This window comes from Macrotis lagotis, chromosome 3 (assembly GCF_037893015.1).
Source record: "Macrotis lagotis isolate mMagLag1 chromosome 3, bilby.v1.9.chrom.fasta, whole genome shotgun sequence".
Taxonomy (NCBI): domain Eukaryota; kingdom Metazoa; phylum Chordata; class Mammalia; order Peramelemorphia; family Peramelidae; genus Macrotis; species Macrotis lagotis.
Window position 1 is genome coordinate 214347072 of NC_133660.1, and position 12791 is coordinate 214359862.

General features: G+C 41.5%; 1 protein-coding gene across 2 annotated transcripts in view; it reads left to right on the forward strand.

The window, feature by feature from the left end:
* The first annotated feature begins 8762 nt into the window (after positions 1-8762).
* MAN2B2 (mannosidase alpha class 2B member 2) overlaps positions 8763-12791 on the forward strand; it is an 83563-nt gene continuing 79534 nt past the window's right edge. For both annotated transcript variants that reach the window (XM_074229821.1, XM_074229822.1), the window contains exon 1: positions 8763-9023. In XM_074229821.1, the coding sequence (XP_074085922.1) occupies positions 8778-9023 (246 nt within the window). In that variant the 5' untranslated portion in view covers positions 8763-8777. The remainder of the gene's footprint in view (positions 9024-12791) is intronic.

The following is a 12791-nucleotide window of genomic DNA, read 5'->3' on the forward strand; positions in this document are numbered from 1 at the left end:
GTTACCTGTTAGTACTAGTGCTTCAGTTATTTTGGTGGCATAGTGGATACAGTGCTGGCCTTGGAGACAGGAGGTCAAGAATTCAAATCCAGCCTCAGACAGTTGACTCTTACTAGCTGTGACCCTGGGCAAGTCACTAAACAATAATTGCCTCACATCTAGGACCATTTCCAGTTGACCTGATTATCTGGTTACTGGATCCCTGATGATTTTGGAGGAGAAACTGAGGTTGGTACTTAACATAGCACCTTCTCACTCAAATCCAATTCATGTGCTTGTCATGGCATCACCACCCTGGTGTTATGTTCTTCTTCAAGAATGAAGGACAAGGGCAGCTAGGTGGCGTAGTGGCCTTGGAGTCAGAAGTACCTGGGTTCAAATCTGGTCTCAGACACTTAATAATTACCTAGCTGTGTGGCCTTGGGCAAGCCACTTAACCCCATGTGCCTTGCAAAAACCTAAAAAAAAAGAATGAAGGATAAAAAACCCCTACTATATATATAATGTATATATAATATATATATATATACACATATATACCTGTATATATTATGCTAACATTAAATTGCTATGTGCTTTACAATTAATATTTCACTTAATGCTCACAACAGCCCTGGGAGGTTACAATTATTAATTTATTATTCATTATTGAATTTTAATTGTTAATGTTATTAATAGGTGATATTATTATCTTCCTTTTTCAGATAAGGAAAATGAGGAAAATAGAGGTGAATGATTTGCCCAAGATCTAGTAAGTGTCTGAGGCAGAATCTGAACTGAGGTTATATATGTGTATGTGTGTATATATACATACATATATACATATATGCAAATATACATATGTATACATATATAGATATATGTGAACTAGGAAGAACATTATAGAAAATTTACAGTAAATATTGGCACCATAACTTATTAGTCATCTGATTTTGAGCATTACTTATTTTTTGTGGATTTCATTTTCTCATTTATAAAAATCAAAGAGTTGGAAAAATGCTTTCTCAATTTCGTTGCATTTCTGGCATTCCATTTAAGGTCCCTTCCAGTTTTAGAGTTTTCATCTTTGATGCCCCTTCCCAAGCATAATCATCTCAGTAACATGCTACTGTCAACTTTTGTACAACATGCTCTTTTTATTGCCAGTCTTAAAACAAAACAAAACAAAAACCAGATGAGAATAAAATTGCTTTTCTGTAAAAGATATTTTGAAAACCATCTAACTGGGATCCTTAAATCCAAGGAAAACAACTCACTCATTAGGACCAAGGAAATGAATGAGGGTGGGGAGAATGAATGCAAATTGACAGGGAAGGCTGACAGAGCCACTGAGAAGTCTGTTGCCTTTGCTACCAAATGTGGGGAATGAGGGCTCAGCCCTGGCGATTAGGTGCCCTTCCAAGAATTTATGGCAAGGAGTCAAGGTCACATGTCATCAGAAAGGGCCATCTGTGTGTAGCTGCCTTGGTAGTAGATGGGAGATACAGGAGATGGCATTGTTTTAAGACAAAGCTATGGCATCTTTTATAGCATAAGAAGTGACATCAAGATGAGACATAGCCAAATGCAGGTGAAGCTCATGATAGATATACATGAAAAGCCAAAATCGTGTGGATTTTAATACATTTAGTCAAAACCGGGTGGTACTTTTGCAATTCAGAGAAAGCAGGTGCTGGAATCGGGAACTGGGAGAGCTAGACTCATATTTCCCTTCAGATGTTCTTGTGACCAGGGCAGCTTACTTCATCTCCCTGAATGTTAGTCTTCCCTTCTGCAGAATGGAAGTAATACCTCCAAGGCCAACTTATCAGCATTCATATGAGAAAACTGCTTTCTAAACTTTATATTGTTGTTTAAATTTTTTTAAATCATCATTATCATCTAGTTCATGTAGGTTTACCTCACTTTGTGCAACTATTGTACTCCTGAAAAATATTGGCATTGACTGTTCTCTGATCATCTCTGTTATATCTAATAATTGAAAAGCTGTGTGATGCAGAAGAGCTCAGAACATGAATTCAGGAGAGATCTGGGTTTGATTCCTCCCTCTGACACTAGTATGATCACGAGCAAGTTACTTAACCTCTTGGTTAGACTTTGTGATCTAGTCTGTAAAATACCTTTACTACCTGCTCCACGTTCTGCTACTGGATAACAATCCCTAGATTTCTTGCCTCACCTAACTTTATAAGGATATAGACAGTAAGATGGTCTGGAAATCAGAGTGCTGAAGTTGGAGTCAAGAAGACCATAGTTCAAATTCCACTTCAGAAACTTATTAGATGGGTGGCCCTGGGTAAGTCACAAGGTCTCTCTAGATCTCAATTTCCCTATCTATAAAATGGGGATAATAATAGAGAGTTGTTGTGAATTTCAAATAAGATCTTTTGTACATGGCAAACCTTTTGAGCATAATCTAAATGCCAGCTATTGTTATTAAAATCCTTTATAGAAAGTATCAAGGCACAAGCCACTGAATATATTATTCTTTTTGGCTATTCTACATTATTATCCCCATTAAACAGGCGAGGAGACTGAGTCCCAGAATAGTAAAATGATTTAATGCCTAAGCTCACACAACTAGAAAGTAGTAGAAGTGAGATGAACTAGGTTTTCTAGCCACTAGCTAGCTTGATGCTCTATTTCAAGCTATTGGGCCACCCACAGATTCTGGGAATCTATAATACAATGAATATCAAATAAATATTCCTTTAACATAGAAGTAAGTGGAAATTGGATAAGGATGCCAATTTGGTATAAGACAAAAACTTCAAAAAGAATCCTCAAGCATAGAAGCTTCAGAAACCAGAAACCTTCAACAGAGGGTGTATCCTCCAAAAGACCTAGGATCTGGATGACCAGTCAACTTTTCCTTATAAGACTTAGTACTAGGGGCAGCTAGGTGGCATAGTGGATAAAGCACCAGCCTTGGAGTCAGGAGTACCTGGGTTCAAATCTGGTCTCAGACACTTACTAATTACCTAGCTGTGTGGCCTTGGGCAAGCCACTTAACCCCATTTGCCTTGCAAAAAAAAACCTAAAAAAAAAAGACTTAGTACTTAATGGAATCTTAATGATAATCTAGTCCAATCCCTTATTTTACAGGGGAGGAAACAAAACAGAGAGGACATGTGGAAAGGTGAGAAGACCTAAAGCATTTCCCTGAAAATGAACCCTAGCATGATTTTTCAGTCCTACCCCCCCAAAAAAAAACTCAATTAAGATCATCAGCCAGACAGACGCATTTAGTATATCCATTGCAACACATGAGGAATTATAAACTAATAATATCAATATATAATTAAATATAAGTAAATAATATTATTGACATTAATACTTAAAAATGATAATATAAATTATAATTAAGTATGTGTTAATACCCAAGTGGGCACTTTTGGATGAGAGGTAAATGCCTATGTAAACACGAACTCAAAACATTTTGCCCAATGTACAGACACCACACAAATTAAATCAGATTTAAATAACTGGGCAAATATCAACTGCTCATGGATAGGTAGAGCTAATATAATAAAAATGACAATTCTACCAAAACTAAACTACCTGTTTAGTGCCCTACCAATCAAAATTCCAAAAAATTACTTTAATGAGTTAGAAAAAGTTGTAAGCAAATTCATATGGAGAAATAAAAAGTCAAGAATTTCCAGGAATTTAATGAAAAAAGTGCTAAAGAAGGGGGCTTAGCCCTACCTGATCTAAAATTATATTATAAAGCATCAACCATCAAAACTGTCTGGTATTGGCTAAGAAATAGAGTGGTGGACCAGTGGAATAGACTAGGTGCAATAGCAGGAAATGATTATAGTAATCTGCTGTTTGATAAACCCAAAGAGCCCAGCTATTGGGATAAAAACTCTCTCTTTGATAAAAACTGCTGGGAAAATTGGAAGTTAGCATGGAAGAAACTTAAATTAGACCAACACCTCACACCCTTTACCAAGATAAGATCCAAATGGTTACAGGATTTAGACTATAAGCAAATTAGAAAATCAAGGACTAGTTTACCTGTCAGATCTATGGAAAGGGGAGCAGTTTATGACTAAGGAAGAGATGGAGAACACCAAAAACAAACTAAATAATAACGATTACATTAAATTAAAAATGTTTTGCACAGATAAAACCACTGTAACTAAGATAAAAACAAATGTAGTAAATTGGGAAACAATCTTACAACTAATAATTCTGACAAAGGACTCATTTCTAGAATATACAGAGAACTGAGTCATATTTTTTAAAAAAGCCATTCCCCAATTGACAAATGGTCAAATGATATGCAAAAGCAATTTACAGACAAGGAGATCAAAGTAATCCATAGTCATATGAAAAACTGCTCTAAATCATTAATTATTAGAGAAATGCAAATTAAAGCTTCTCTGAGGTGCCACCTCACACCTCTCAGACTGGCCAATATGACTAGAAAGGATAATGATCATTGTTGGAAGGGTTGTGGGAAATCTGGGACATTATTGCACTGTTGGTGGAACTGTGAACTCATCCAACCTTTCTGGAGAGAAATTTTGAACTATGCCCAAAGGGCAACAAAAATGAGCATACCCTTTGATCCAGCAATACCACTACTGGGTCTATACCCTGAAGAGATGATGAAAAAGGGTAAAAACATCACTTGTACAAAAATATTCATAACAGCCCTGTTTGTAGTAGCAAGGAATTGGAAATAAAGTAAATGTCCTTCAATTGGGGAATGGCTTAGAAAAATGTGGTATATACATGTCATGGAACACTATTGTTCTATTAGAAACCAGGAGGGATGGGAATTCAGGGAAGCCTGGAGGGATTATTTGCATGAACTGATGCTGAGTGAGATGGGCAGAACCAGAAAAACACTGCATACCCTAATAGCAACATGGGGGTGATGTTCAACCTTGATAGATTTGCTCAGTCCATCAGTGCAACAATCAGGGACAATTTTGGGCTGTCTGCAATGGAGAATACCATCTGTATCCAGATAAAGAGCCATGGAGTTTGAACAAAGTTCAAGGACTATTCCCTTTAATTTAGGGGAAAAAAAAACCATATCTTATTGTCTGATCTTGTTATCTCTTATATTTTTTGTTTCTTCCTTAAGGAAATGATTTCTTTCTCATCACACTCAATTTGGATCAATGTACAACATGGAAACAAAGTAAAGACTGATTGTTTTCCATGGGGGGGGGAGGGAAGTAAAATTGTGGGAAAAATTGTAAAACTCAAATAAAAACAATTACCAATGTACAGACACAATGCACAAATAACATTCACACCTGATAAAGTCTAGATGGAAAGAAAGCCCCACTTCTAATCATCACTCATCAAGAAAGATAAGATTGAACATGTTTAAGGCATATAGATTCTGGATTGATTTAATGCTGTCATTTGTTCTTCAAAGTGGTCAAGGAGATCTAGTTTGGGATTCAGCCAGCATTCAGTAATCTAAAGACATGAACATCCTTACAGAGAGAATAGATCAAATAATGATTCTCTTTGGGGGGGTGGATTTTTCAAGGTAATGGGGTTAAGTGGCTTGCCCAAGACCACATGGCTAGGTAAATATCTGAGGTCGGATTTGAACCCAGGTACTCCTGACTCCAAGGCCGGTGCTCTATCCACTGCGCCACCTAGCCACCCCCCTAAATAATGATTCTCACAGGAATGACACCTTATCTCCAGACCCTTGATATTGCAATAAACAAGCCATTCAAGGATCAGAAGTTTGCACTTGCAAATTAATGACTATGTTGAAAACAGAATGGAGAGAAATCAGCTGGAAACTTTGTGAAGCTGAACCTGCAAGAGATGACGAATGGGGTGAAGAATTTATGAGATTAAACCACTGACAGCTCTGTTGCCATTGTGCCAGCAGCTAGAAGCTACAGTGGATAGAGCACCGGCTCTGAAGTCAGGAGGATGGAAGTTTGAATCCAGCCTCAGACATTTACTGGCTGCATGACCTTGGGCAAGTCCCTTAATCCTGACTGCCTAGCATCCAGGACTATCTCTAGTTATCCTGATTCACATCTGGCCACTGGACCCAGGTGATTCTGGAGGAGAAAATGAGGCTGGTGGTTTAGCATAGCACCTCCTCACTCAAAATCAATTCATGTGCTTGTCATGGCATCTCCTATGATGTCATGGTCTTCTTCAAAATTTAGGACAAACATTATTATTACATATGAGCAGGCTACATGTGCAAGAAGTGCTCATTTATGGAGAGCTCTGTTGCTGGACATGAAAGCTTGGGGTCAACAGTTCTACAAGAAATGGAGCTCAAGAAATTAAAGCTGACATGGGGGTGATGATCAACCTTGATGGACTGGCTCATTCCATCAGTGCAACAATCAGGGACAATTTGGGGCTGTCTGCAAATGGAGAATACCATCTGTATCCAGAGAAAGAACTGCGGAGTTTGAACAAAGACCAAGGACTATTACCTTTAACTTAGATAAAAAAAAAAAAAAACATATCTTATTTTCCGTCTTGCTATCTCTTATACTTCATGTTTCTTCCTTAAGGATATGATTTCTCTCTCATCATATTCAATTTGGATCAATGTAAACAATGAAAACAATGTAAAGACTGACATTGCCTTCTGTGGGGGGTGGGGGAGGGAAGTAAGATTAGGGGAAAATTTGTAAAACTCAAAATAAATAAAATCTTTTAGTACGAAAAAAAGAAATTAAAGCTGGAATTAGGGATTTGGAGACTTAATAATGTTCCAGAAAATGACCTGACTATATTTGAATAAATGTAGATTTTTGTGCATGAAAAAAATGTAGATTGCTCCACAGGGGGAAAAAAAAGAAATCCCCTAAAAATAAGCCCTAATACATCTTTTTGGAGCAAAAATTAATGTAAGACCTAGTCTTATTTTTGGAGAATATGATAGGTTCACATTCTCACTTGACAACTTCCATGTGAGAAAAGCACTATGAGATAATTTCTAGCATTTAGATAAAGTTTTAAGATTTGCAAAGCACTTCTGTAAGAAATGACAGGCAGTGGGGTTGGTTTCAGAAAAACCTGGAAAGGTTTAGATGAACTGAAGCAAAGTGAACTGAGAACCAGATCATTGTACACAGTAATAGCAATATTATGAGGATGATCAACTAGGAAAATCTTAGCTACTTGCTTAAGAGAATTTCAAAGAAGCTATGATGAAAAAAAGACAGTTCCTGAGAGAGAGGAGGTGAATTCTTTTTTGTTTTGTTTTGTTTTGTTTTTGTCTTTTGCAAGGCAGTGGGGTTAAGTGATTTGCCCAAGGTCCCACAGCTAGGTAATTATTAAGTGTCTGGGGTTGGATTTGAACTCAGATCCTCCTGACTCCAGGGCTCTATCCACTGTACCACCTAACTGCCCCGGAGGTGAACTCTCTCTCTCTTTTTTAAAGATTTTATTTATTTTGAGTTTTACAATTTTTCCTAATCTTGCTTCCCTTCCTCCACCACCCACACAAGACAGTCTGTTAGTCTTTATACATTGTTTCCATGATATACATTGATCCAAATTGAGTGTGATGAGAGAGAAATCATATCCTTAAGGAAGAAGCATAAAATATAAGAGATAGCAAGATCAGACAATAAGATATGGGTTTTTTTTTTTTTAAATTAAAGGTAATAGGCCTTGGTCTTTGTTCAAACTCTACAGTTCTTTGTGGAGGTGAACTCTTAATACTTTTTTTTAACTTTATTTTTCTTGTTTGTGTTTCCTTTGGCAATATGGCTAATATGGAAGCGTTTGCATGACTTCACATACAGTATATAATCATTTTCATATTGCCTACCTTCTTAAGGTGTGGGGGAGGGGCAGGTGGGAGAAAGAGGTTTTGGAACTCAAACATTTTTTTAAATAAATGTTAAAAATTTGTACATGTCATTGAGAAATATTAAACGGAATAAAAATATATTTTCAGAAGATTTGCAAAGGGCTTCATAAACATCATTTTCTTTTATCCTCAAAACAACCTTGGGAGGCAGGTGCTATAAATCCGCATTTTACAGATGTGGAAACTGAGGCAAATTGAATTTTTGTGTGTGTGTGTGTGACTTGCTCAGGATAGCACAGCTAGTGCTGAGCTAATATAGTCTTCCTGATTCCAGGTCCTATACTCTATCCACCGTGCCACCTTAGCTTGCTCTTTCTAGCCAGGTGAGCTGGAGTATACCCCCTTCGACTTAGTTTCTTCACTTGTACAATGGGAGAGCTGGGCGGGAGAGGGGATTCTTTTTATTTTTTAGGTCTTTGCAAGGCAATGGGGTTAAGTGACTTGCCCAAGACCACACAGCTAGGTAATTATTAAGTGTCTGAGGTCGGATTTGAACTCAGGTACTCCTGACTCCAAGGCTGGGGCTCTATCCACTGCGCCCCTGGATGGGGAATTCTTAATTGGGGGGAGGAAAATTACTTTATTTTCACTAAAGTTTAGTAAACCTGTGGGTTTTATTTTATTCTTTGCAAAAAACGGAGACTCTTCGCTTCAGCAGACCCCGGAGACCACCGGCTGGCCAAAGAGAGCGGGTGCGCGGGCGCGGGCGCGGGCGCGCTCCCCAGGGGCCGCGCTCGCCGAGGGCCCGCGCTCATCGCGCGCTCACCGGCCCCCGCCGCTGGGCCGCCCGTGAACTCTCCACGGTGGCGCCGCGCCCCGCGCTCGGGGTTCCCGCTCCTCCCCCAGGCCTCGGCCCCGCAAGGGCGCGGCTGGTGACTCGGGGCCCGCCGGCCCCGCTCCTCTCCGGCCGCCCCCCGCCGCGGCCGCGCCAGGAGCGCGCATGCGGCCCGGGCAGGGCGGCGCGGCCCTCTGGCTGGCACGGGGGCCGGCCCGGGCGCGGGGGCCGGCGGCTGCGGAGCTCGGCAGCGGGGCCGGGATGGGCTGGCCGCCGGCGCTGTGGCTCCTGAGCCTGGGGCTCCTGGCGCCGCCGGGCGCGAGCGGCCTCCCGGGCCCGGCTCCCGGCGCGCTGCGGGCCTTCGTGGTGCCTCACAGCCACATGGACGTGGGCTGGGTGTACACCGTGCAGGTAGCGGGGCCCGTGGGCTGGGTGTACACCGTGCAGGTAGCGGGGCCCGTGGGCTGGGTGTACACCGTGCAGGTAGCGGGGTGTACACCGTGCAGGTAGCGGGGTGTACACCGTGCAGGTAGCGGGTGTACACCGTGCAGGGCGGGGCCGGGGCGGCCGGGGCGGCCGGGGCGGCCGGGGCGGCCGGGGCGGCCGGGGCGGCCGGGGCGGCCGGGGCGGCCGGGGCGGCCGGGGCGGCCGGGGCGGCCGGGGCGGCCGGGGCGGCCGGGGCGGCCGGGGCGGCCGGGGCGGCCGGGGCGGCCGGGGCGGCCGGGGCGAGGGCGGAGCCCCTTGGGCGGCCGAGGCCGGGCCGGGACACCCGACCGGGTCACACGAGACCCCCCGGGAGAGGCAGCGCGAGCCCCGGAGCCGGGCCGGAGGCGGCGAGGCCGGGCTGGGCGGCCGCGGGAGTGGAGAGCGGCCTAGGCCGGGCGGGGCACGGAGCCCGGAGCCCGGAGCCCCGAGCCCCGAGCCCAAAGCCGGCCGCAGACGCTGCCCGGACCCGGCCGCTCACCGAACCCCACTGCCTAGCAAAAAGCGGATAGATGACAGAGAGATAGTAGGTAGACACATAGATACGTAGATACAACTAAAATAGAAACATAACACATACTTATGTATTATCAATTAAATACATAAAATATATATACAATAATCTAAAATATACAAACAAGATATGTTGAAAATATGTGCAGGGTATATATTTACATATTATTAATATAAAAATCTAAAATGTATACATATAAAATATGTGTTAAGACATACATAATATATATTTGTATATTATTAATATAAATAGATTAAATATGTGATAACCTAGCATACATAATATATATTAAATATATGCATAATGTATATTACTAATATAAAAATATAATATATAATAATCTAAAAATGTAATATGTATTAAAACATATACATAAAATATGTATATCAGTAACATAAATAAAATATGCAATAATGCAAATACATATAATATGTATTAAATATATAATACATGTTTACATGTTGTTAATATAAAATATAAGGCATAATCTAAAATATATATTCATATGAAATATGTTAAATATATAATGTGTAATATTTAATATAGATATCTAAAATACATGCATATGAAATATGTTAAATATATAATATTTAATAATATAGTAAATATATATTTGTATAAATATATGTAAGTATATATATACACACACACACACATACCACACACCCCAGCTGGCAGTATGGGGTGTTGTGGAAACTCCAAAGGTTGGGGGTTAGAAGGTCACTGAAGGGCTGCTCAACAGAATGAATTTTCTCAAGTCTAACACACATTCAGAAATGACTTATCGGGAGTTAAGGGGGTGGCCCAAACTTGGCTGCCAACGACTCTTGTGGTGTTAAGGCAGTCCTAAGGTGCTTGGCATCTTTGCCCTAGAATCATCTGAATGATTTTGCTGCTTTCAGATCTTTCAGGAAGGACTGAGGGTTCCCATAGAATTCTAAGGTTGGAAGGGACCTTAGAGATCGAAGGCCTTGATGGACAGATGAGAAAAACTGAAATCCAGAGATGTAAATCCAGTTGTCACAGTCACACAGTAAATTATGAAAAATTGGGATTCAGACTCTCATGTGGGGTTCTTTCCACCACATTGGGCTGCCTCACTTGAGCCTATCTCTTCCAGGAAGCCTTCTTTGACCACTCATATAGATTTACAGCTGGAAGGCATCCAGGCCAGCTCTGTTTTACTACTTTACAGATGAGAAACAAGCTCATGGAGATTAAATAACCCCAAAGTTCACCCAGACCCAGGATTAAAACCCAAATCCTATGATTCCCATTAGTCTTGCCAACATACCACCTTGACATTTTCCTGCTTGGTGCTCTTCTACACAGTTAACACTGGATTGTATTACCCAGTTTGATTTGTTCTGTAAGTATAAATTTACTTTCCTCAACCAGGAGTTCATTTGCATTGAATTTGTCATTTCTATCCTTGATGTGTATGGTGAGAGACAGCCTGGGAGGAGCACCAGATATGGATTTAAAAGACATTCATTGGAGCTTTGTCTTTTGCCCTTTTTGGCTTGAGTGACCCTGGGCAATTTACTTCTCTTTACTGGAGCTTACCTGTAAAGGAAGTGGGTTACCTTGATGCTCTAGAGGTCCTTTGCACTCTTAACATTCTGTGAACTAAGGTCCATCCAGCTCCAAGGTCTTTGTATTAAGATATCCTCCAGCTCTTTGGGTCCAAGCTTACAACTTACTACCTGTATGTTCCTGGACAAATCACTTCATCTTACTGGACCTCAGTTATTTCATCTGCCAAATGTGACTAATGGTACTTTTATCCTGTACTTGCTAAGATACCTGTACCAGGAAAAATATTAGGGATCATCAACATTATGATTGACACTCTAAGGATCTTTAATTCCATTTTGTTCCACATTCACTTCTCTGTTCTCCCTAATCACTCCACAATCTCTAAGAAATCACTGCCTGGTTTCTCTTCCTTTTCCCAATTCCTTAATTTAGTATTCCCCTAGTAACTTTCCGTAGCCCTTTGCTCTTCTGCCCACATTCCCTCCCTTGGTTAGCCACCTCCTCTAGGCTGTGTCTCCCGAGTCTGAATCTCTCGCCCTGCCCTCTACTCTGGGCTCCCAGCTAGTCTTTGGAGCCGGGGTGGTGCAGGTCAAACCAGTCAGGATTCGACAGCAGAGAGCTCTACTCCTGTTGCTCTTTCCTATGTGACTTTGGGCAAGTAACTCAGTTTCCTCATTTGTGAGGGTATCAAATTGGACTAAATTTCCTATGAGATTTCTCCCAGCTTCAAGTCTATGATCCTTGTGATCTCCAGTTGCCTCTAGCATATTAATTCCCGAATATCCAAAATGGAAATTATTATCTTTCTCCCTCTCCCTAAACTTTACTTGCATTTCCATTTTAACAACATGTTAAGGTTTACGGTGTTGTGTATTCATTATCTCATTTGTTCCTCCCAACTATTTCTCTCTGTGGCACCATATTCACCAAAACTCCCTTGTTCATAATGCTGGTGTTATGTTTGCCTCTTCCTTGTCCTTCACCCCTCACATTCAGTAAGTTAGCAGGTCCTGTTGGTTTTATTTCTCTAAAAACCTCCTGTATCTGATCTTGCCCTCTCTTGTCACTGATGCACTTCAGCTCTCTCTGACCCTGGGGCTTTCTCAGCAGCCTCCCCAGAAGTCTTCTGTACAGGCCACTCTCCATGCCGATAGACATCCTTATCACTCTGATGGAATCACCCCTTCCCGAAGGGAACTTCAGTCATGTGAGTCCCCTGGCTAATAATCCTTAATGGCTCCCTCTGCCCCCCAAGTCGAGGTCACACTCCTCAGCTGGCCTAGCTTTCAAGGCCTTCTGTGTTCTGATGCCTACCTACTTTTTCCAAGTGGATCTAATATTACTTTCCTTCAGATAAAGGCCTTCCTCTCACCTCTTTTATGTATTTTCCTTTCAGTTTGCTTTCATTTCTTGGCATCTTTGCTCAAGCTATTTCCTCTGCTTAGAATTCTTTTCTTCCTTTTCATTACCTGTTGAATTTCGCCATCATTTAAAGCTTCCCTTAAAGACCATGTCCTTCGGAAATCTTTCTCTGATAACAGCCTCTGCCCTCATCCCTCACATTATGCACCTCTCAAATGCACTCACACCCCGCTTCATTGAACCCCCCTTCTCACTGGTCTGGAAGCTTTCAGCAGTGCAGT